Raw genomic sequence first — 26,419 nt, 5'->3', positions numbered from 1 at the left:
CCGCCAGATGATGCAAGAGCACCTTGACGGTCTTTTCTAAAGATGACATAGCTACAGAGAAGGTTTCTATGTTTTGGGATAAGGTGTGTCTCCTTTACACACAGCCCTTTTGTACAAAATTTCCTTAGGAGTTCTTGTAAGTCGTTTGTGTAGCAGTCCTCTCACATTCCATTGTAGTATGTTGTCCTTGTTGAAGGTGCTATGTGCTGTGTGTCGCGAAGGAGACTTATCTTACAGAGCCTTTATTAGGCCCTAAAACTAGGGTTCTGTTTTTTTAGAGTGGTCGACGATTTCTCGCCACTCCTTTTTTGCGCCTGGGTGCCAACTGCCTCTTGCCCGGCAATGAATGAGCTCTCTAGCATGTGCGGTGGACATAGAGTCGGCTTTGCCTAGCACAGCAAAGTCTTTTTCCAACCTAACCCAGAGGACGAAGGGGTTTTTTTGACCTACAAAGCGCAATGGCTGGAGGAGGCCTCTCGCAAGGCTGAATTGGATGAAGGCAGGGCAGCTTAGACTGTTCCAACCAAGGGGGCCGATAGCAGCAGCCTCGGCACGCTACGCATGACTTTGGCAGCTGCGTGATGCCGTTGCAGCGCGCTGGCCCTGCTTGCACCACTTCGGCAAAGATGTATTCTCAGCAAAGTGCGACGAGACAAGCTGTCCAGCCTCACAGAAAATGATGCTGTGTGGCACTTTGACGGTTAAAATTTTTTTTTCTCATTCCCAACCAGCGCAAGACGTAGAATAAGCCGAGTGGCCATCGTGCAGTTCGCGCAATGTACCTCAGCCTTGCAGTCACCTTCAGTGGAGTGTCCCGTAGTCACCTTCAGTGGAGTGTCCCGTAATTCCGCATTTTGCACACGTTAGCTGCCCTCGGCAACTCCGAGAAGAGTGTCCGAACTGTTGACACTTGAAGCAGCGTCGCGGGTTTGGGATGTATGGTCTCAGGCATAATTTGAGGTAGCCGGTTTCGATTTGATCTGGTAGTGTGCACTGGACGAATGTTACAATTATGTGCCGGGTTGGTAACTCTTTGTTGCGATGAAGAATTTTTATGCTCTGTACTTGTACCTCATTCTGATCTTTCCAATCTGTAAGCAGTTCCTCATCAGCCAGATCCTTTAAATCATCGTCTGATACAACACCTTTTACAGTATTTATTGTTTGGTGAACAGTGACAGTATGGGCTTGTCCTCAAATGCTACTAGGTTTGAAAACTTCCCATACTGACTATTGTCCTTCACTTCCACCAGAAGGTCCCCACTAGCAATCTTCAAGTCCTTGTGGCCACTTCCGATGGTCTCAGTCAAGCATCTGGACATGAGGAATGGTGATATGTTTCGTGCTTTCTTGTCTGGATTCTCGCAATGATTAACATGGTACTTTGAAAACAAGTCTTGTTTTCTGAAAATGAATGCGTATTTGCCTCGATGCGCCATTTCTGGGGACGATAAATAGAAAAAGGGTTTGGTGTTGCCATGGAGGAAGTGAATTGTTTGGCAATGGCTCCTACCACCCACGACGGAGCGCAAAAAAAAGGCGTGGCAAAGCATGTAAACAGGCCTACGCAACGCCAGCAATGCGCCATTACTATAACCTAAAATGGCCTACCCAAGTTATGATAACCACACAAAGTTAACCCTTGCCGCCATAAAACAAGGAAGTAAATGAAAGAGAGAAGATGACAGGAAAAATAAAAAGTGGGAAAGAAGGATGAAGATGTGTGGAGAGAAGGAGACGGGAAAAGGCGACTGCCAATTTCCCCTGGGTGAGTCAGCCCAGGGGTGCCGTATACGTTAAGCTGGGGCCAAAGGGGTGTGTTGCCTCCGCCAGGGGGCCTTAGAGGTGCAATCACCCAGTGTTGCCTGGTACACCTTGGTCTTGATCCTTCAGCTATCAGCGCACCACAGCATTCTTGATCAGAAAATGGCCAGTGCACAGACCTCAAAAAAGTCAATGGAAGCAAGCGAGATAACGAGTATTGCTGTGTAGTTGAAAACATCCCAAGTTCTCCTATTAACTTTAGTGGCTTGACCAATGAGAACAGGGGAGAAAATTAAAAATAAAACTATAAAATCGGGGTCTTTTGAGCCAAAACTGATAATGTAGGAACCTGAATGAATTGTGACCACCTAGGCTGTTTTTATAATCGCTTAGACTAAAGCAAACAGGTGTTAACTGTCACACAATCAAACCAGTTTGAATCCAAGACATCACAGTCACAAGCTGAACTATTACAGTCTTATGTTTTCTGGCAAGTACAGATGGCGTCATTTTTTTTATTTTTGCGCGCAATAACTGACTTCAGTCGAACACAGATATATCGAACTCAAAGGAGATTGCAAATTAGTTAGATATAAGAAAAATATGATATAAAGAAATACAGGCCCCAAGAGCTTACCTGTAGCAAATTATCACCTACAATAGGTGCATTCAAGAATGACTATTCTGCACACACGCCGCAACAAAATGATTTATTTGCGTGAAAAAAAAATCGCTAATCTTGGCCAGCTCCTTCGTTTTTGAAATGCTAAAGTGACTAATCTCGATCTTATCAAGGCTGTCCAGGTGTGACAGCCCAGTTCCCTCCATCTGGCCGATACTACGACGAATGGTGCCGAACACTGCCGCCACTTTAGCAGCGGAGTACAGACGAGTAGCCAACACCTCGTCTGGACGATCCTCTTTCTCACATGAGTTGTCGGCGTGGACATTAGAGTTCACTTCCACGAAGTCGTTCGCGGACACTTCGTGTGGAACTGCAATAGGAAAGCGGGACAACTCGCGAAATCCGTCGTCCATGCGCTCGTCGTCATCTTCACCGGTTTCCACAAGTTCCGCCATCTCGAAGCTTGCGTTGCGGAAGCAGTTGACCACTGTGTCTGTCTTCACGTCTCACCAGGCACTGAAAATCTTCGCAAGAGAGAACTTTGCGGAGATTTCCAACCACTCCTTCGTCATCCAATGCTGGATGTCCTGGCTGCTAACAGCTTCGCTTTCACCAGAATTGGTTTTGCCAACAATGTTGTAGCGCTGCTTAAATCGGTGAAGCCACACGCTGTTGTCAGCAAAGTTGTTTCACCGAGTGCAGCGGCTAACCATTTGACCTTGGCGATCAGCATCAGGCCATCTACCAGGAAGTTCTTGGCACGAACTTCTAAAAACCAGGCATAGAGTGTCTTTTCTGCATTCCCGTGGGCAGAAGTGCGCACATGACAGGCTCCCAACAGACGTTCACTGCTCCGACGCCTTTGCGGTAATATCCGCATTGTTTTTCGACAAAGTACTCAGAGTGCTCCGCAGTATCCCGAAGTCGTCTGTGATGGTCGAACATTTCTCGCCCGCCTAAACACACTGAATCGCCTTCAATTTCGTCGCAAAGTCAAGGGTCTTGCACTTCTTGACGCTGGCCATAGCTACACGAGAAGTTGACCATTCAAGGTGTCCACAATGGCTTCGCACACCACGCACGCAAAAGAGAAATGCTGCACATGCGGTGGTACGCAGGCGACACAACAGCGGAAGCAACAAAGCGCTCGCGAGGCGATGGCAACCTGCGATGGCAACAGCAAAAGGTGCGAGCTGTGGTTGGCTAATTAAAACTCGCAAAACAGCAACAAAAAATAAAATAAAAGGCAGAAGGAGGAGGACGGCGGCTCCTTCGTGCCTGCTCTTTGAGCTGACGGGTAAGCGAAGAAAGGATGAGAGAGAGAAAGAGAAAAAAAAAACGTTCCGCAAGATAGAGGTTATGCAGTTCGAGCCCTCTCGCCCGTACCTTTTTACGAGCGTTCTGGGTTTTCGCAGAGGCGTGGTGCCACGCGGAGAGCGCATGGGTAGCCGAGTGCTGCGAATGCCAAAGCAGCACGCCTTCCATCGTGTGCGGAGCCCCGCTGTCGCGGAGATCGCTAGGAGTGGGGGGGAGTGCCAAATTGCACTTTTCAGCTCGCGCGGCGTCTAATATTTTCGAAGGGGAGCAAAAATACAGTTTGACATAAACCTGTGAATTTCTATACTTTTACAAAGGAATTTCAAGAAAACTTACGAGTTCGATATACCCAAAAATTCTATATATGTGGATTTGATATAACTGTGTTTGACTGTATAACAACAATTGTACGATTTCCAACATAAATATATGATTGAGTGAGAGATAACTGGAAGAGAAAAATTACACCTCTTCATTATTCAATATTCAGTTCGTATTCGAAGCTATGTATTCGTATTACAATTCGTATTCGAAAATTCATATATTCACACACGCCTACTAAATATCATCTTAAATATGGATGCAACGGCATCCTTTATGTAGCCAACGCTCACTGTTGCTTGGTACATTATAATAGTCCTATAGATGGGGTTTACACTTCCAATAGACAATTTTCGCAGAAATTGCCCTTTATGCGCAGGCTGTCGCAGCAGGAGAGTTTGGTGCAAACTGGCGCACTTGGCTTAGCACTCCCACCCCTAACGAGGCCAGTTTTCACGTCCGTTGCGTTGCCACAGTAACTGAGAGAGGCGACCACCAAATCGCTGCACTCCGTAGCGCCCGGTGAACTCCCGAATAAAGGGCAAGGCGGGCTGTGTCAGCGTGTGCGAGTGCAGCGCAATGTAGTGAGAGTGCGGGCGTGTGTGACTGATGTCATTACAATCGCAATTACTGCCCATATAAAAGGCAGCCAACATATGTTAATGTCCACTCTTTCTTTGTACCTGTTACTTGTTAATGTGCAAGTTAATGTGCACACTTGTTAATGTGCACTTGTTAATGTGCAAGTCTAAGTGTCGCGACATCTCTACTGAGGTCACAACATGCACAACTAAACAGATTAACAAGTCTGCAAAAAGTGCAAAGCCACAGTTTGACAAGTACCTTTGATGCCAATTTAAATGTATTAAACGGACCCTTCGACACCTTTCGAGCATGGTCAGAAAACGCTGCCAATTGGTAGTCGAGGCTCCTGAGAACACGCGAGCAATGCAGCATGCGGCCTCAAACTTATACTAAATTTTCAAACTAAGCTAAATATAGCTTACTCTTCTCTCAACAAATAACGATACCGTGACCTCAAACTTATAATAAGTTCTCAAAGTAAGCTAAAAAAAGCTTTCTCTTCTCTCAAAAAATTACAATACAACATCGAAAATCACTCTTCACAGCCATTGTATCAGCCATTGGCTGATTTGAGTGTGGCGTGTTCCGTCAGTTACACGGGCCGCTAAGGAATGCCCCGACTTGTCCACACATATGCACGATATTGCAATGTAAAGCCGCATACAGTGAAACCCCATTCATACGCTTTTCAGCGGACTGGTTAGGAAAAACGTAACAGCCAAGAAAACACAAGAGTGAGGAAAGCTCCGAAAATTATTGCAAGCACAGGCGCTTTGAATACAAATAATTTTTTTAAGCAAGGTCAGCTTAAAACTTCAAATATTCGAAGATAGTTCATGGCGCTTCTTTCCCTAACTGGTACTAAGCACCATGCATTTCTCAATCATCGGGAAGGCGGCATTGCTTCCAGCGTAGTGGTGTGCGACGTACTCGCAAAGGTAGTCCAGGGCCCCTACAGCTTCTCCAAAGTTGAGATCGGCCGACTGCCCTGCCAACTCTTCAGAATGGCGTGGCTCATGCTCGTCGTCATCATCGATGTCCCCGTCGTCAGTTAAAGTTTGCAACAATCTCTGCGATTGTTCGGCACTACGACATCCGGACGGGAGCATCCACAGCGATGCTGTCGTGGCATGTCGTATCCATGGCACCCAGCGCATTCATTGCCTCATTGAGCTCTTGCTCACAAGAGGTTTTCGATTGTTGAGCTTCGATGGCAGGCTTCCCTTTGCTGTCCATACCGAACGCACACCTCGAGAAGCAGGGCTCTACAGCTGACGCGCTCACTGCCCTCCTCGCTGATGCAACGTAATGCGTGGCATCGAGTACCGAAATTGTCATAAGCTAACGTCCACGATCAATACACGGGAGACAGCGCTTGACGACAGTTTTTCTGTGCAAATGCTTCACAGATTTTGTGACCCCGGCATCCAACGGCTGCAAGTGGCTTGTCGTATTAGGTGAATAAAAAAAACAAGTTTGACGTTTTGTAAAAACTACACATCTCTCGGGTGGGCAGCGCAATTGTGCGGGATAGGAAAACCCTCCTGCACAGTAAACCCATATAATTATTGAAGTATCGAAAAAACTCTTCAAACAAAGCGCACGTCATCCACGCGCGACTGTTACTTCTGAAGTGGCATCGCAGTAGGCGAATGTTTTTCAAGCACCATGGGTTTTTGAAATTGCTGATCACCACAGCTTTTGTTTGTCTGAGCTGTCCATATTGCAGCAGAGGAGCACCGTCAGCCGGTCTTTGCTGTGTTTGCCTCTGTGGCAGGTTTCGCCCTTCAGGCTTAACAATTTTGATGGCTGCACAGAAAAGAAGAGGCCTGTTTTGTCAGCGTTGTAAGTTTCACAAGGCTCTTACCCCTAAATTAAAACAGATAGTATGGACTTTCAATCATTTATGGACTTTAACCACGTTCCAGTTATATGGATCGGTTATATGAACTTTCAACCACGTTCACACTTGCCGCTTCTCCGCTTACCATTTCGTAAGCGATGCCATGCCTCTTGCGGAAACGGTCGATCCAGCCATTTGACGCTGCAAAATCATTGATGCCCAGCCTGTCAACTATTTCCATCGCCTTCTTGCATAAAATTCTGCCGTCGAAATTGATACTGCCAGCATGAGCTTGTTTGAACCAGGTAAGAAGAGCCTCATCGAGGTTCCCAAGCTTGGCGTCACAAGCGTGCTTAGTTTTCGGGCTGAAGAAAGCGGCATCCCCTTCGATCTCGGCACACTTTGAAACGGTGCTGTTGAGCGATGATGGTGACAGTCCAAGGTCTTTGGCAATGTCCACCCTTTTCGTGCTGGCTACTTGTCGATTGCTTTAGGTACATGCAGCTTTGCCTCGAGGGAAAGCGCTTCCGCTTACGGGATGCCATTAAGGCTTGAGAAAGATTGCGTTGACAAGTTCAACGGTAACAGTCTTAGCGCACACAACAGCGACTGAAGACGAGTCACAACATAGGGCATGAGGCGGTGGGGTTGTCACACACTTCCGGCATACCATAGTGAAACTTCCATTCTAAGCACAGTGATGATGGTGATAGCACTTTTCACAAATGGCCCTTTAGGGACGGCCTCTCATAGAGTTTCTCACAAACTTACCTATAGGGAAATCTTGCGCTAGTGAGCTGCTGGATGCAAGGGAATGACAGGATATGTGAGCTTTGAACTTGACTCTGATTTGTATACCTTGACGACGCGTCTGGCTTCGAATTGAAATGGTTGATTTTTTACTAAAAGAGCACGTAATAAGCTATTTTGTTTTGCCATTGCACAGAAACGTGTTTCATTTAACACTGAAACCTTCTGCATCGATGTACAATTTTATGAAGCGTGAGTAGTAACCAACGTTCGCTAAACTTGGCAGGCAGACGACAAAGCGAACTCCCTCCGCCACTTTTATGTCGTCTGTTTCTTTCTTTTGCCGTTTTGTTGTGCCGTCAATGTAAGTGGACTTTAATTTTAGAATATAATACGCGCGAATAAGATCCGCTTATAAATGCTTTTTTTTTTTTTTACAGAAGCTTTATTTACACAGTCGTATTCGCTTTTGAACCAAAGCCTCGCATATACATATATCGTCATTCCTAGTGCTCCAACGGGGGCCCCTTAAAAAATTCGCCACACTTCACTCTAAGTATTTTTGTGAGAAACTCTATGGCCTCTCCAACTCGCCTGTGGCTTCTTGCAGCCTGTTCCGTAGCCAAGCCAGGCCAAGACTGTCAAACGTCAAATAAAAATGACGGAGCCCGGACAGGTTTGGCAGACAAGGTTGCGACGCATCATGCAAGAACGTTCTCACAGTTGCGACGTAACAGCGGGGTTCGCAATACATGAGATTCTAAGAGAGCTACGCCAGAACTGGTGAAAGACAACTTAACAGCCAAGAAAACGCAGCAGTGAGGAGCGTAACAGCGGGCTTCCACTGAATTCAAAGAAAAAAAAAAGAGAGAGAGATAAAAGTCGCCAGCATCTTCCCACGGGGGGAACTCAAGTAAACGCGTCGCAGAGTGATGGGGTACCCCATGAATGTAGGGTAATTCGGTATAGTTTGGGAATGCTTAATTGTTATTTTGCCTTTATTACTTTTATTTGTTGAATAAAGGAGACGTGTTGCCTTCAACTTGTGGTGAGACCCTGACATTGGGTTGTGTCCCGCGACTGGTTGAAGGTACTGTTGCTTCCATCACATCTACTCGAGTCAAGCAAATCGTCAAGTCAAGCGAAAGCCAAGTAAAGATGCCCTTGACTGAATTCTGAACGCACAATCCTTTGCTTAAATTCTGAACGCACGATCCACTGCTTACATATGGGGTGGCCAGTGAACGGTTGTGCAGAGCGAGCAGTCAGTTTTTTACTAGCAGACACTGTGTCGGCCTTGCGAGGCGAGCAACGGGGAGGGGAGAGACAGTTGGCACGACATGCGAGCATGCGCAGTGGGAGTGTGGATGGTGCTGCAGGCGCCAGATCTGTGACATTGTGCGACTAAGAAATCTTCCCTATTTAAAAAAGTGCTTAAGGTCACGAGGTGCACATGGCGTATTTTTTTCTCATGAGCCATTCTGGCCTGCTTAGCATCCAGTGCTTTCATGGGACGCGAGAAGGAAGAGTGCAATTGCAGCGTGCGACATATCCTTGTAACTATGCTCGTACTGGATGGATTCCAAAAGTTTTTTCAGGGATGAATTTGTGAGGCAATATTCTCCTTTAGTGAATCTATTCCATAACTACTTTAAAGAAATGTTGCAAGGTCCCTTTAACACAAAGAGCTCTAGAAAAACATGGTAAATCTTGACATGCACTGTTCCAAGTGACTGAATAAGTTTGCTCGATGCCTTTGAGATTGGCACAAAATTGATTGCAGAAATGACGAGAATGCCTCGTCTGAAATCTACACTTTTATTGATTCAGGCTGATAAAGATCATGCATTAAATGGACTGCCATTCTAGCTTTCTCACCTGTGCTTTCCTTGGTGTCTGCTCTCGAAGGTGCAGTGTGCTGTCTGGGTCAAGTCGTGACTGAGAGATGGCCACAACATTTGCAAATGCACTCTCGCTAGACAAGCCTACAAATGTCTGAAGAAAGCGCTGGAAGGAAACGATGGGCTGCAGATAGTTTTCCACGTCTTGCCCTGCAATGCTGCTAGCAAACATGTCGGCCAGGCTGCAATCTTTCACGGGCGACACAAGGTTGAGTGTCCACAGAGGCCGCACGAGACGCGAGAAGTAAACATAGCAGCCGTGGTGACGACCAGAGAACTCCACCTCGGCAGTGGATTGTGGCGGAACAATTGTCGTCGACAGCGCCGAGGGCCTCCAGCCGAGTGGCCGAACGGGCGACTGAGCCCCCAGGGGCGAGCCGAAGCTGTTCAGTGGCCGTGCCTGGTTACCGGCCAGTGGTGTGCTCGCCCAGACCGGAGGAGACGCAAGGTGTGTGGGCGCATGTTCCACCAGCTTGGCTTCTCCACCGTAGCGGAAGAGTGCATGGGTGGCCCGCTTGGCCAGATGTGCGTCTGAAGGATTACAGGCAAGAATGAGGCAGATGGCGCTGGCCTGGACCTCGCCATGCAGTGCAAAGAAGGCACGCAGGGCTTCATCCGGTGTGGCCCGGTTCTGAAGGAAGCCACGCAGCATGTCCACAGGCCGGGGCTTTTCGTACAAACAGCAACTTGTGCGCGAGAGCAGCACAAATTTCTGTGGACCATCCATGTGCTGTGTAACCACGGTGGGAGGGTCGGAGAGCACGACTGCACCGCTGGGCATGCTGACGGTGCACTGTGGTCGCGGGGCACGCTGGGGAGCCACACTGGCCAGACAGCAAACCCCTGCGTCCACTGGGCCGAAAGTGGACGTCTCCGTGAAGAACTGCTGGAACGGGTAAGCATCAGAAGCCAGCGTCCAGAAGATGTCTTTGTCCTCTGTGTGGGAAGCGACGAGGACGGTCGTTCCCCGCTGACACATCGCTGTGCGCACCCCATGTACTCGCTGTGAGGGTGCGTGTGAGGTGAAGCCAGGTGGAAGACGCACGTGCAGCAGTGCTAATGTTGAAGGACGAGCTTCGGGTACCCCAGGCGAGATGGTCGTCAGGAATAGGCGCACACCTGTGAAATACAATGCATTTTATGCATTATATACACAGGCTGTCTCAAATAAACCTTGCAAAAAAATTATTTCTAATGATGACTGAAGACTATCAATATGTGTTAGAATGTTCACACAGCTCATAACCATACTTTCATTGCGCAGAGTTATTTGCTTAGCTCATTATTGTTAACATTTATTTATAATTAGTCAATGCGAAAGTTGTGCAAAATGATAAGAATTGATGAAAATAACAGCACTCCAACAAAGCGTTTGCAGGGTCACAATGCGCGATTATTTGAAATTTCGAATATTTTTCTAATGGTATTTGCTACTCTATTTGATTCGGGTCGGAATTTTATTGTTCAAACTTCCCGAAGACAAATACAGTCAACGGCCGATTGGGAGTGGCCCCTTCAGATTTTCATTCTGTTTCACACCATCACTCTCGCACTGCGGCAAAGCTGCCTTTCAAGTTCTGCTAAGGTCACAAGTGTATTGACTCAAGAAAACGCTGGTTGCAAGATGAAGATGATAGGCATGGTAGGGGTGGTGGCTCAGTTAAATGCTGTTTTGAATTTTAAATTCCAGCTACACTTTGGTTGCACCGTAAAATGTACGCAAATAAAACTCAGCATCTGCATCGGCTCATTCTTGAGAGGACAACTATGAAACACACCGCCAGGATTACACCAACCTAGCCAAAAGGAACACCTTCAGGTTGCTCTCAGATAACATGCTTAAGACTCCTCTACAACTTCTTTTTCGAAGTCTTAAAAAAATATTCTAGAAATATTCGTAAAATACTCTATTCGATTAGCACTCACACTACAATATTCGAATTTGCTTCACGCTTGTCAAGAATGACAAGGTGAAGGCAGAAAAAGAGGAAGAAAGTATTTTGAAAAGAAAAATAATTTCAATATACAGCTATATCCCCAGGATATTTTTAGAAGCTTGGCTTAGGCTCTCATCCATTGCCAACAGAATGTTGGCCATTCTGTCTTGCAGCTATTTTACAGAGGACTGTTTATGCCCGCTCCTTTCGCTTTCAGTCTTTTAAAATTTGAATCATGGGCAGTGCTAAGTAAGGAGCCTGACGCCATGGCAGCATTGAGACTAAAGTCACAGGATGACAAAAATTGCGACGCTTGGAAAGCACTTGTGCAAGATAAGTATGGGATGTACGCGTGTGCGTCAAGAACATGAAGTATTTTTATATAATACGTGTATACATACATACACAACATATGTATATATATATTATGTATTATATTACAATGACTCAATTGTAACGAGGTTTATTGGCAGTGAATTCGGGAGCGAACAAGCGCAGCGGACCCGAAGATGAAGCGCACGTTCAAAGATGGTGATGACTGTCAGCCATAACAGGTGATGACTGACTGCTGTCCAGATGAGGATGAAGCGAATAATAGATGCCTACACCAATTCTCCCCACGTGGAAGCGGCCAGCCTGGCAGCCGCGGGCAGGTAGCCAAGGTGACGAGGAACGTCGTGTGAAAAGCATCATGCAGAAAACATGCTCAATTTCGGTGCTGCGGTAACGGCGGTCACTTGGCAAGACAAGAGGCGTCATTCAATAGCTGACAGGTGAAGTCTGCTCTAAAACTACATACGGGCCGATTAATTGAGGCTAGAACTTCTCAAACAGACCAGGTGTGAATCGGTGTCAATAGCAGCACCTCGTCACCCAGTTGGAATGATACCACACGATGAGAGTTGTTGTAGCAGCATTCCTTGCTTGTTGCGTAGCTTCTATGTTCATACGAGGGCACTTGCGGCATTGAGCAAGGCGAGAAATATATTTTTCGCAAGAAGATGGTGATGAAGGGCCATTGTTGGTGAAGAAGGAAGCGTAGATGAAGAAGGTAGGTGAACGTCCATAAACTAGGTAAAACGGTGAGTAGCAGGTTGTGCGCTGAACAGCGGTGCTATAGGCGAAAGTGAGAAACGGTAGAAGTTTATCCCAGTTTTTGTGACCTGGTTGAATGTACACAGCGATCATGTCAGCAGGGGTTCGATGAAATCGTTCAGTCGTTTGTTTGAGGATGGTAACTAGACGCCGTCTTGTGTGCAGTGCAAGAAACACATAGAACTTCACCTAGAAGCTGTGATAAGAACACCGTGCCACGGTCACTTAAAGGTACGCGAGGAGCACCATGACGTAGAACTATGGCCTGAAGGACGAAGTGAGCAACTTCGATGCTGAACCAGTAACTACTAAAGTTGTCTGGGTGTAGCGTGTCAGATGATCTACGGCAGTGACTATCCATGTATTTTCAGCGCCAGTAACAGGAAAGGGCCCACAAAGATTGACACCGACGACCTGGAAAGGTATTGTAGGGCACGTCACTAGCTGTAATGATGATGATGATATATGTTGTTTAATGGCGCAAGGGCCATTGATGGCCAAAGAGCGCCAGGAAATGATATCAGATGAGAGCGATGGTTATGGTAAGTGGCTGTAAAAGGGCCTAAAATTCTGCGCTCTAAAGATGCGTAAGACATATATTTATTAAAATCATGAAAGTGAAGTGACGCATGCCTGGTGAGAATGAGTCTTTAGTTATCATGACATCATAAAATAGGAGCGTTATATTAGCACCGATTTCTCGCCAGCGCCCTTGGTCCCAAGGGCCGGGAGACAGGTGCTCTTTTGGATGTAGCATCCGCAGCAGCAGCCTACTTTCCGAGGCCGTGCTAACGATCACTTGAGTAGATAACATGGAAAGTATTTACTTCCTTTAAGAATGCATTCAATGGATTTTATTTAAAAAGAGGTTCGCGACCAATAAACATAGCTGGGTGAAGGGGAATGTGTTCCTTGTACGATAGTGGAAAATGTTTTTTCCTGTAAGCCTCTAGCTCAGAGCATGCAAGGAGTATATGAAGTACGGTAAGTGGACGGCCACATCTGTGACAACTGGGTGGGTCACCACCGGACAAAAGGTGTGTGTGCGTGCTGTGTGTGTGTCCTATTCTATGCCGACAGAGACTGGCCTGTGTACGGCGTGTTTTCGACGTGGGTGGCCAGTTACCGAGGTATGGTTTAATCAAGTGTAACTTGTTATGAGTTTGTTGATCCCATAACTTCTGCCAGTAAGCCCTGAGCTTTTTCCGTATGTTTGGTTTTAGGTCCATTATAGGGACAGCAACTGAAGAGTTGGCGGAGCTTCCGTTAATTGACGTGGCGAGCTGGTCGGCCAACACATTTCCTTCGATCTCGCGATGTCCTGGCACTCAGCACACGACGATATGTTGCTTGGAAGTATAGGCCGCGCAGAGTATTGAATAGAGGGATATAATTATAGGGTTTCTGTGTTTTTTAAGATTTTTCAACGCTTTTACGACACTCAGGGAGTCTGTGTATATAACTACCCTTGGCGTATTCAATTCTTTGATGTGTTTAACGGCTACGAATAACGCGTAAGCCTCGGCTGTAAAAATGCTTGTGCTGGTGAACAGAACGCCGGCATCCGAGAAGGATGGGCCGACCGCCGCATAGGACACGCCGGTATGGGACTTGGATGCAGCAGTATAATATTCTGGACAGTCATATTTATGTTGCAACTCTAAGAAATACATCCGAATGTGTATGGGGGAGGCATGCTTTGTGACAGCTACGAAAGATGTGTCACAGTCTATAACCTGCCACTGCCATGGCGGGAGCCGCAGAGCGGGGGGGCTGAAGTGGTATTCAAGCAGTGGCACATTTGTTTCTTCAGCTAGGTGTCTAACACTCAGCGAGAAAGGGCGTGCCATTGTGGGTTGATTGTAAAAAAGTTGAGAGCTGGACAGGTCGTTGATGGTGAAATATGCAGGTTGCTCACTGTTCGCATTTACTTTAAGGAAATATATGAAGGAAGAATATGTTCTCTGCAGATGAAGTGACCACTCGTCCGATTCTACATAAAGGCTTTCAACTGGGCTTGTTCTAAAGGCGCCTGTGGACAGGCGGATGCCTTGATGATGAACAGGGTCCAACATTTTCAGAGCGCTTGGCGTGGCAGAGTGATAGACTATTGCCCCATACTCAAGACGTGAGCGTATAAGGCTTCTATACAGATTCATGAGGCACTTTCTGTCGCTGCCCCATGTTGTTCGTGACAGCACCTTTAGGATATTCATTGTTTTCAAGCATTTATTTTTAAGATGTTTTATGTGCGGTACAAAGGCTAACTTCGCATCTGAAATTATACCTAGGAACTTATGTTCTGTGTTTACGGGTAGACGCTCACCCTTAAGGACCAGTTCAGGATCAGGGTGCAAGCCTCTTTTTCGTGAAAAAAGGACACAGGTGCTTTTCTGTGGGTTCAGTTTGAACCCGTTTTCATCAGCCCATTTGGATACCTTATTAAGGGCGAGCTGAACCTGTCGCTCACAGATCCCAAGAGAACACGATTGAAAACCTATCTGCACATCGTCGACATATGTTGAATAAAAGATATTACGTGGGATGTACAGACGGAGAGAATTCATTTTTATAATAAAGAGCGTACAGCTGAGCACCCCACCCTGTGGCACTCCGGTTTCCTGTACAAATGTTCGGAACAGAACATTGCTCACTCTAACGCGGAAGGTACGATCAGACAGATAGCTTTCAATGACACTGAACATATTACCGTGTATACCTATGTGTGAGAGGTCTCTCAATATTCCAAACCTCCACGTAGTATCGTAGGCCTTCTCCATGTCGAGGAACACAGATAAGAAAAACTGATTATGAACAAAAGCCTCACGTATGTGTGCCTCGATACGTATAAGATGGTCGGTGGTAGATCGGCCCTCTCTAAACCCGCACTGGTATGGGTCGAGCAATTTGTTTCTAAGTAGTGGAGTAAGCGGCAATTATTCATTTTTTCAAATAGTTTGCAGAGGCAGCTTGTTAACGCTATAGGTCTGTAACTTGATACAGTAGAGGGATCCTTTCCCTGCTTCAAAATTGGAATTATAACAGCCTCCTTCCAGGAGGAGGGGATCACACCTGAAAACCATATTGCCGCGAACCATGCATTGGGTTTGTTTATTTGTGTTTTGTTTTTTCGGCCTGGCTGTGCCGGCCTGTGCTATCACTGTTTTCACAGCGTTTCGAACAAACGCTATCACAGCGTTTTGAACAAACGCTATCGAACAGTGCTTCGAGCGTTCCGAATCACTGTTTTCACAGCATTTCGAACAAACGCTACCGAACAGGGCTTCGAGCGGTCCGAACGAACAGCGTTTCGAACAAACGCTATCACGACATTCTCGATACAATTCGACTATTCGAGAAACCCTCGCGCCGACGGATATAAATTCCCGCACAGCCGATGCCGCGACATTCGATCGCCGACGCTCACTAGCGTGCCCGTCGTTTTGCCGGCCGCTGCTTCGCCGCCTGTGTATTCTTTCAGTTGTTAGGGGAGCACAGGTTCGCTCCAATAAACTTGTTTTCCTTATAGACAACTGTGTCGTCCTTTGCTGCGTGACATCTGGTGGAGGTGCGGGGTAGCAGGGTGACGTGATCGTCCGCGATCCTTACAGCAGCACGGTGTCCGAGGTTCGGCTGCGGCGTCGTGGAGTGATCGGAAGAAAACGTTATTGACCTGGTCTGCAGATCAATTATTGCGCCATTGTTCGTCAAAAAGTCCATTCCGAGAATTACGTCGCGGGAGCAGTTAGGCAAAATGACGAACTCCGAAGGGTACGTAGTGCCGTCTATGGTGACGCGCGATGTGCACATTCCACTTGGGGTCACGAGGTGGCCTCCTGCTGTGCGTATGTGCGGACCGTCCCATCTGGTCGTAACTTTCTTTAGCTTGGACGCGAATGACCCGCTCATGACCGAGTAGTCGGCTCCCGTGTCGATGAGGGCGACTACGTCAAGGCCGTCGATGGACAACTGGACGTCGGATGCCGCTTTCCTCGAATTTCGGGTGCATCGGGGCGTCATATAGCGGCTTGCACGTGTTGATGGTCGGGCACTATGCGTCGTCATCGTCGTCTTCTCAGCGGCAGGCTTCGTCATTTCGGGTACACGTCGCGCAGCGTAGCTGTCGTCGTTTTCGGGGGTCTCGTCAGGGTGTCGTCGGGTCGTCGGGATGAGGGCATGTCGTGAATCACGGTCTTCGTCGTTGGAGGGTTTTCATTTTCTCGCCGTTGTGCAACTTCACCTCCAGAAGTTGCTGCTTTTAGTTTCCCCCTCGTGGGCTGGGGGACCTTCCACGGCGAAGTCAGCATTGCTGCGACGGTGGGGGGATTGGTACGGGTAGGGCGACGGCGAACGGTTGAAACGGGATGGTCCACGGCTCGTGTTCGACAGGTATTCTTCGATCTCAAATGGGCGCTGGCCGGCTTGCGGGCGGGGTGCGTCGACGCAGAACCCACGCAAACCCAGCCTCTTGTACGGGCAGTGGCAGTAGACGTGGTCGGCCTCTCCGCAGTGGTAGCACAGCGGACGATTATCTGGCGTTCGCCACACCTCGGTCTTCCTGGGCGCCTGGTTTCGGGTTACAGGGGTCGGGCGGGTGACATTGGGCGGCGATACGGCGGGGCCTCTTGATAACGGGTTGGGACGGGTCGGTGTCGACGAGCAGCAGCGGAGTAGGTCATCGCTTGTGGTTCGCAAGATGCTTCCGACGGCGTGGAATTTCCCAATGCTTGCTGAACCTCCTCGCGGATGACGTCTGCAACAACGCCTGCAAAACCCGCCTGTACTCGCTCATTTCGACGAAAACGCCGAAACGGAAATGCACACGGACGCCAGCGATATCGGTTTGGGCGCCGTCCTCGTCCAAAAGCAAAGCGGTTACGAAAAGGTAATCGCCTATGCAAGCCGTGGTCTGTCGAAGGAGGAGAGAAACTACTCTGCCTCTGAGAAAGAGTGCCTCGCTATCATATCGGCCATTTCAAAATTTCGCCCATACGTCTATGGTCGACCGTTTAAGGTTGTGACAGATCATCATGTGCTGTGTTGGCTCGCCAATTTGAAGAACCCCTCTGGCCGTCTTGGGCGATGGAGCTTGCGCCTGCAAGAGTTCGACGTTACAATATTCTACAAATCTGGCAGGAAACACTCCGACGCCGACTGCCTGTTCCGCGCCCCCGTCGACCCACCACCAGAGGACTCCGATGAAGACAGTGCGTTCTTCGGAGTCGTGACAAAGAGCGACCTAGCCGCCCAGCAGCGTGCCGACCCTGACCTCCGCGCCTTGATCGACTACCTCGAAGGACGCAACGTCGCCGTGCCTAGGGCGTTCAAGCGCAACTTACCAGCATTCAGCCTCAAAAACTCCATCCTAGTGAAGAAGAATGTCAACCCCGGAACGAGAACGAATTATCTACTTGTCATCCCCGCAGACCTTCGTGACGAAATTTTGAAAGCGTGCCACGACGACCCGTCTTCCGGACATCTCGGAACAGCTCGCACGATTACAAAAATCAAGGCGAAATACTTCTGGCCCCGCCTTACATCCGATGTCACCCACTACGTCCGGAGCTGCCGTGACTGCCAGCGACGAAAAACACCACCGACGAAACCCGCCGGACTTCTGCAGCCGATCGCCGTCCCAACGAGGCCCTTCCAACAGATCGGAATGGACCTTCTGGGCCCGTTCCCTACATCCCGATCCGCGAACAAATGGATTATCGTAGCGACAGACTACACGACGCGCTACGCAGAGACCACCGCTCTTCCTAGGGGAACTGCACAAGAAGTTGCAAAGTTCTTTATTAACCAAATTGTGCTGCGACATGGAGACCCTGAGGTCCTAATCACGGACCGCGGAACGACCTTCACTGCGGAGCTCATGCAAGGAATCTTACGCTACAGCAACACAGATCACCGAAGAACGACGGCGTACTACCCCCAAACGAACGTACTAACGGAACGGCTGAATAAGACAATCGCGGATATGCTGTCTATGTACGTCGACGTTGAACATAAGACGTGGGATGAAGTCCTCTCGTACGTCACGTTTGCGTACAACACGGCTATCCAAGAAACCACGCAGATGACACCGTTCGAGCTCGTCTACGGAAGACGGCCGACTACGATGCTCGACGCCATGCTTCCGCACGTAGAAGACGACGACCTCAACGCCGACGTCCAAGGATACCTCCAACGTGCGGAGGAGGCCCGCCAGCTCACTCGAGTTTGTATAACGAACCAGCAACTGGTGGATGCCGGACGCTACAATCACCGAAGCCGACACGCCGAGTACCATCCTGGAGATCGTGTGTGGGTTTGGACTCCGATTCGACGACGTGGACTCAGTGAGAAACTTCTACGACGCTATTTCGGACCCTACCGGATTCTACGACGTGTTGGCGAACTAACGTACGAAGTGATCCCCGATGGTGACTCCCGTACATTACGACGACGGACGCGGCCCGAAGTCGTCCATGTGGTTCGCTTAAAACCTTTCTACGGACGATGACGAACTTTTATTTTAATTTGTTTGGACTGTCCCTTATGTTAGCATCGGGTCGATGCACTCTTAGAGGGAGGGTAATGCCGCGAACCATGCATTGGGTTTGTTTATTTGTGTTTTGTTTTTTCGGCCTGGCTGCGCCGGCCTGTGCTATCACTGTTTTCACAGCGTTTCGAACAAACGCTATCACAGCGTTTCGAACAAACGCTATCGAACAGCGCTTCGAGCGTTCCGAATCACTGTTTTCACAGCGTTTTGAACAAACGCTATCACAGCGTTTCAAACAAACGCTATCACGGCGTTCTCGATACAATTCGACTATTCGAGAAACCCTCCCGCCGAGGGATATAAATTCCCGCACAGCCGATGCCGCGACATTCGATCGCCGACGCTCACTAGCGGCCGTCGTTTTGCCGGCCGCTGCTTCGCCGCCTGTGTATTTTTTCAGTTGTTAGGGGAGCACAGGTTTGCTCCAATAAACTTGTTTTCCTTATAGACAACTGTGTCGTCCTTTGCTGCGTGACAATATGTGATTATAAAGAGAGAGGAGGGTTTCTTTAGTTTCGGAGGGTAGTTCCTTCAGCATCGCGTACATTACGTTGTCAGAACCTGGGGTAGATGTATTGCAGCAGCTGAGTGCTGTTCGCAGTTCTGCTAAGCAGAATGGTGCATTATATGCCTCATTTCTTGCGGATTTTCTTTCTAACTTTAGTTTTTCTATTTGTGCCTTGTAATTCTGGAAGGATTCGGAATAGTGTGAGGAGCTCGATATGTGTTCGAAATGTGTGCCAAGAGTGTTGGCTTGATCCTCCAAGCTTTCCCCGAGGCTATTTACTAGTGGAAGAGAATACGTTTGTTGGCCCTCAATTTTCTTTAACTTATTCCACACTTTTCCCTCATCTGTGTACGAGTTGATACTCGATATAAACTTTGTCCAGCTCTCTCGTCTAGCTTGTCGACGCGTTCTCCTTGCCTGCGATTTGACCCGCTTGAAATTTTCCAGGTTTTCTGCTGTAGGGGAATCGCGAAGCAACGCCCATGCTTTGTTCTGAGTGGTCCCTGCTTTCCTGCATGCGTCGTTCCACCATGGGACTCGCCGTTTAAAAGACATGCCGCTCGTTTTGGCAAAACATTTAGATGCGGCATCAAGTATAAAAGCTGTAAAATACGTGACAGCGTCATCTATGGTTAGGGCAGACAGCTCAGTCCATGTCATGTGTGTAAGAGTTCTATACCCTTCCCAATCAGCTGAGTCAATCTTCCATCGTGGAACCTGCGGGGGTAGTTGATCTTTGTTCGGCGCACTCAGGATGATTGGGAAGTGGTCACTCCCGTAAGGGTTTTTAAGAACGTGCCACTTAAAAACAGGTAAAACGGACGGTGATGAAATGCTAAGATCTATGGAGGAGTACGTGTTGTTTGCAAGGCTAAAATACGTAGGCTCCTTTATATTTAAAAGACATAAACTAGAAGAAAGAAGGAGCTGCTCGATGAGACGTCCTCGCGCATCACAGTGAGCATCGCCCCACAGGACATTGTGTGCATTAAAATCACCTAGAACCAGAAACGGCTCTGGGAGTTCATCTATTAATGATTCTAGATCACGTCTGTGTAGCTGTTGATGCGGTGGTATGTACCCAGAACATATGGTAATGAGTTTGTTAAAAAGTACAGCTCGAATGGCCACTGCCTCAAGCGCCGTTTGGAGCTTCAAAAGCTGGCACGCTATACTACGATCAACTATAATGGCTACACCGCCAGGTGGTACGACAGCATCCTCCCGGTCTTTTCGGAAAATAATATATTGTCGTAGGAAGTCCTTGTGCTTAGGAGTTAAGTGGGTTTCTTGCACACATAGCACTTTCGCATTAAATTTACTCAGAAGTTCTTGGACGTCATCTAAATTTCTAAGTATTCCCCTTACGTTCCACTGTATGATTTTGTCCATAGTGGAAAAAAAGGGAAAAAGTGCTGTGTGCAAAGAAGACGGAGATTAACTCATTTTACAGGGCCTTTGTCAGGCCCTGTAATCGGCGTTCTGTCCTTTTTGGGGCGGTCGAGAAAAGCTCGCCGCTCCTTTGGCGCTTCCTGCGCCGTTTGGCTTGAACTGGTGTCCATAGCCTCTTGCGAGGCACTGGACGCCTGCTCTACAGAGCGATCTGTGCATCGCTTAGACTTCGCCTCGATCGACGAAGTCTTTGTCACCACTGAGCTGGGGGCCGTTGAAGCCCCCTTGGCCTCGTGATTGCCCTGGCTGCTGCCAGAGCTTGTAGAGGTCACTGGTGTGGACAGGCTGAATGTGGGCAGGGCAGCGCTGGCTGCTCCCGCCGTAGGGGCTTGTGGCATTGGCCTCGGCACGCTAGGCGCAGTCCGGGCAACTGCCAAGGGCCTTTGTGGTGCCGCCCCTCGTTGCACCACTTCGGCAAAAGGTGTTTTTAGTGCTAATGATAACGAGACCCCTTGTCTTGCTTCCCTGAATGCAATATTTTCCTTAACTTTTATAGTTATTATTTCTTTTTCTCTTTTCCAGGCAGGGCACGCTCTGAAGTATGCGGGGTGACTACCTTCGCAGTTAGCACAGAGGACCTCGTCATGAGTACATTCATCAGCACTGTGGCCGGTTGTGCCACACTTGGCACACATCAGCTGTCCTCGGCAGCTCTGGGATGCATGACCAAATCGCTGGCATTTGAAACAACGCCTCGGGTTTGGAATGAAGGGTCGGACATGGAGTTTTACATAGCCAGTTTCGAGAGTCTCAGGTAAAGTGGTTGAGTTGAAGGTGAGTATCAAGTGCTTTGTTGCTATTTCATTGTTGTTACGTCTGATTTTGATGCGCTGGACATGTATTACACCTTGGTCCTTCCATCCATCAAAGAGCTCTTCTTCACTCAGTGTCATCAAATCTTCGTCTGAAACCACGCCCTTCACTGTATTCATGGTACGGTGTGCGCTCACAGAGACGGGGATGTTACCAAAGGCTACGAGGTGCGAGAGTTTATTGCACTGTTCCTTGTCTTTTAATTCGAGAAGCAGATCTCCACTTGCCATCTTCGTGGCCTTATAACCGGTTCCAATGGTCTCTCTCAAGCACTTGGCCACAAGGAAGGGTGAGATTGCTCTAGCTTTTGTAGATGATTGTTCGCAGTGGAGGACATGGTATTTTGGGAATGTTTCTCTGTTTTCGGGCCAAAGTAGTAAAGTTGCGTCGGTGCGTACTCATTTCGAAGCACGATCAGTTAAAGAGGGGGTCGAGGATCCCATGAGAAAATGTGTATTTTTCGATAACGGCGCCTGCCACCCACCACGGAGTCCAACGAGGGGACGTGGCAGAGCATGTGGGCATGTCTGCGCAACGCCAGCAGTACGCAGTTACTATAACCCAATATGGTTTACCCTAGTTTGGATAGCCACACAAGGTTAACCCTTGCCGCCAGGAAAAGCAGAAGTAAATTGAAGAGAGGAGAGATCAGGAAAGATTGAAAGTAAGAGGGAAAGACGAAGATGAAGAGAGGCAGAGACAGGAAAAGGCGACTGCCGGTTTCCCCTGGGTGGGTCAGCCCAGGGGTGCCGTCTACGTGAAGCCGGGGCCAAAGGGGTGTGTTGCCTCTTCCGGGAGGGCCTTAAAGGCCCAATCACCCAGCGTCGGCTCAAACCCCAGGATCCCCTTTTCCCCGGACACGGCTCAGCCACGCACGGCTAGGCGTGGGAGGGAGCCAAAACTCCCCCATTAGCTCGGGTCCGTGGTGTCGCTACACACCAAACGCCTACTTGCGCAGGCGCCCCTGCGGGGGTCACTGGCTGTAACTGACCGGCAGAAGGAGATGTCGGAAGTTTGCGAATTTGGCATAGAGATCAGGAACCCGCATACCTCGCTACGCTAGTAGAAAGGCCAGGCCAATAAAAGTGGCTTCGAATGGGGTCGTAGGTTTTGTGAAAGCAGATGTGGCCAGCTGTCATATCGTCGTGAAAGACGTTAAGTAAATGATGTCGAAGAGAGCGTGGTAGAACAGGTACCCAGCGTTAACAGTCAGGATGATAAATGTGACGATGCAGCACACTATTCTGAAGCTTAAAGTGCTCGAGTTGTCAACAATGCCGCGTATTGAGTGGATGCGTAGCTCCTGAGAGGTAGTCATAATGCGCCGACAGTACGGGTCAGCCTGCTGGCGAGAACAGAAGGGTCGGTCATCGTCGATGGGTGGCCGGTACAGCGAGGCGAGCAAGGCAGCAGAACTGGTCACATCTGCAGTGGTTTCGTTGGACATGGTAGCGGGAGTGTCGAATGGAGCCGTAGGTAGTTGGAAACGAGAAAGAGCATCGGCGTCTTGGTGTTTCTTGCCAGATTTGTCAGTACTCTCAAACTGATACTCCTGTAAGCGTAAAATTCAACGACCCAAGTGTACGGACAAGTTTTTCAATGTAGGAATCCAGTATAAGGCGTGGTGGTCTGTTAGGATGATGCAAAGCACTCCTGCTCAGTAGGGTCGAGAGCTGGGCTAGTTGGTGAGACATCATTTAACCATATGGTGTAGTAGCGCAATTTTCACGGGGACGAAGAGGACAAGAACACTCGCTACCGACACTCGCTACCGCTGGCGTCGGTAGCGAGTGTCGTGTGTTCTTGTCCTCTTCGTCCCCGTGAAAATTGCGCTACTACACCATATGGTTAAATGACTCCTGCTCAGTGATGGTATAGTTCTCGGTAACAGTAAGCACTCTGCCAGCGTACTTGATGACCCTTTCTCGTCCAGAGTCATCGCGTTGGAGGAGAACAGCATTTATACCGCAACCGCTGGCGTCGGTGTGCAGAAGTGTCAGCCTCGAGATGATGCCCCTCTCGAGCTACGTGCTCGGCAGGAGTCAGGTAAGACTGGGTAGTGGAAGGGAGATAAAAGGATGTCCAGCCAAAAGCAGCGACTAGCTTGAAGCTCCACTTCACCCAGGACTGCTGCATCACGCCTCCACACCAGTCCCACACCTTTGCACATCCCCAAAGGTGATCTATGGCCACAGTCCATTTCCGATGCCCGGTTTAGACCTCGCGCACTGCGAGTGCATTGACTGTTTCCAACCCAGCTGTCAGAGCCCTTTCAGAGCCCGTCGAACTCCGGAAGTTCGCAGAATGACGGCAATGGTTGGCCGGCACGTGAAAATGCAAAGATTGTCGACGTGAAGCAGCTCCGCTGGTGCAGGAGCTGCATGAGGGCGCACCTAAGCTGTGTGTGTTGCTCAGGTGAGATGGCCTCAAGGTCTTGTGATGCTACTGCGTCCAACGTGGCGTTTGCGGCGCGAAATTCCAGCACGAACGCAAAAAGCAGCGCAAAGCTTGACGCTGTTAAGGTGTTGATCGTACCGCCGAGTCACACGACGGTACGCCACAGGTACATGGCGCTGTCGGGTGTAAAACCCAAATTGGCATAGAACACGGTCTCGGATTGTGTAGCGGTTCCCGCCCTCACTCTGTCGAGATCCACAAGCCAGGAAGCCTGGAGCACGTTTCTTGGTGGATCGTACTACGTGGACAAAGTACTGGAAACGTAATGCAGGCCATGGGAAGCGTGAACAGCTTCCCAAATGACAGGAGCCCGTGCGTATGCCTACCGTGAAGTGGTAGCACGGTGTCCGTTAGGTCAAACCTTGTACCAAAGGGGAGGCATGGACACCGTTCACTGGTGGTCTGATAAGCTGTTGAAGCGACGGGCGAGTTGGTGATTCTATCGCCAAAGAAGCGTGGATAGTGTTCCTGGATGGAGAAGCCCGCACTGCCGATGACCCAGAAGCACAAGTACAGGTGGCTTCAACTACAAGGTTTACTTGTCGGACTGCGCCATTTTGAGGAATCTGACAGGAGCCAACACCTGTTCATCGGGCAAGCTGTTCTTTTTCTGTCTTTCTTCTATACTCTTCACCCGACGAAGGGGCGTTGTCTCCTATCGCATTCCTCACAATATATATATCAAGCACATGGAGACATCATTCCGGGAAAACACTGACATTTCGGCCGCAGGACCGGCCTTCGTCTGAATGCTCCGACAAAAGGGACGGTTGAAACGTCAGTCTTTTTTTAAAACCGTTTTTCCTACATGCTTGATATATTCTTTTGAACTTTTTACATACATACATACATACATACATATATATGTGTCTGTGTACAGTATATACCACATATAACGTAAGTCGCGGGAGTTGCGAATATCCGCACTATAAGCGGTATCGCACTATAACCAAAACAACCTTTTTCAAGGGCCGCACTTGCGCAAAACGTGTTGAGCATGCAGCTTCGCGTGTCCGAGAATCGGAACATGCGATGCATGCTTGCTCACATTTAAATTTCTGAATGTTAAAAAAATATAACGTCAAAAGACATGCATTGCCAATGAATTGTAGCGAGGGGGGGGGGGGGTGTCTAACAAATAAAATCACCATCGCGGAAATTCACAGACTACCAGACCACCTCGATTATGCGCATTACACAGAAACTATGTCGAATCAGGTCCAAAATTTGCAAGCCCTCAGCAAGCCCTCCGCCCTTCGTTCGTTCACTCCGTGTCCCCTCCTCCTCCGTAACGACCTCGTCGTTAGCTCCCCAGCGGTGCACCCATCGCGCCTACTTTCAGAAATGCACTCGCTACCGCCTTTGTCACAATTTCCAACAACCGCATTATAACCGGTCTTTCATCTTGGGGGACTCCATAGTAAGCGGTATGCGTATACATGATATTCTATGAGAGGGTAAACAAGAGTAGAAAAAGACCGCATTATAAGCGGTTAAACACTATAAGCGGTTATGTTATAAGTGATCTACACTGTGTGTGTGCACGTGCGTGCGCATGCGTGCGTGCGTGCATGTGTGTGCACGCATGCACGCGTGCGTACATGCGTGTGTGTGTGTATGTGTGTGTGAGTGTGTCTGTGTGTGTGTGTATGCGCGCGTGTTTGTGTGTGTGTGTCTGTGTGACGCCACAAAATGGAGACACGGTCCAGATACCATGCGTTTTTTTCTAATCCACGCGCACTTCTTCCTCAGCTGCTTCTACAATCAGCTTGTTAAGGCGTCACACTTCCCCCTCCCCTCAAGAAAGTCTCCGTTCATAAGGTACAAAATAATGCCGCAGTTTGCTAACATGCACAATGTCAGAGTTTCTACCTAAGCGTAGCACTGTTGAGACTTTGCGTAGAATTTTGTAAGGTCCTTCCATGACAAAACTCGGTTTGCCGTTGTTGGAATGCCACAGTGTCTCATAAAGGACGAAGTCACCGAATTGGAACTCAATTGGAAAAAATTTTCTATCATAGATGACCTTGTTCTTGTTGTGGTAGGCAATATAATTGGTAACTGCAGTTTTTCACGCTTATTCAACAGTTTCTTCTCGTTGTTCCAGTATAGTAGGATAAGATGGAATTTTATACACTAGGAAGGAAGGTGCGTAGCTGGTCATTTCGTGGGGCGTTTTATTGTACTCATCAATTGCCTCCGGAAGCATCTTAGTCCAATACTTCTGTAACTTGTCATAGATCTTACATTAAAGTCTCATTACAATGGTCTGGTTTAACCGCTCGTTCATGCCCTTGCATTGCGGATGATGAGATGAGGTGAATAGTTGGTATATACGATTAAGTTTTAAAAACTGCTTGAATTTTCCTGCAGTGAATCCTATTCCCCTATCTGAAAGGGACTTTTGTGGTTTCACAGAAGAAAAAATTGTTTTTAAGCACGAGGTGTATGCGTCGCTGTTCCCACTTTTATGAGCAAACGCCCATGCGTAGCAGGTTGCATGA

The 26,419-nt window shown here is 48.4% G+C and overlaps 1 protein-coding gene across 3 annotated transcripts in view; it reads right to left on the bottom strand.

The window, feature by feature from the left end:
• Nucleotides 1-26,419, bottom strand: part of Nup154 (nuclear pore complex protein Nup154) — a 362,979-nt gene that overhangs the window by 240,446 nt on the left and 96,114 nt on the right. For all 3 annotated transcript variants that reach the window (XM_075869915.1, XM_037431504.2, XM_075869914.1), the window contains exon 5: nucleotides 9,084-10,225. In XM_075869915.1, the coding sequence (XP_075726030.1) occupies nucleotides 9,084-10,225 (1,142 nt within the window). The remainder of the gene's footprint in view (nucleotides 1-9,083; nucleotides 10,226-26,419) is intronic.

Source organism: Rhipicephalus microplus, chromosome 7, assembly GCF_043290135.1.
Source record: "Rhipicephalus microplus isolate Deutch F79 chromosome 7, USDA_Rmic, whole genome shotgun sequence".
Classification (NCBI taxonomy): Eukaryota; Metazoa; Arthropoda; class Arachnida; order Ixodida; family Ixodidae; genus Rhipicephalus; species Rhipicephalus microplus.
Note: the sequence above shows the minus strand (reverse complement) of the source record. Positions and strands in the feature narration are given on the sequence as shown.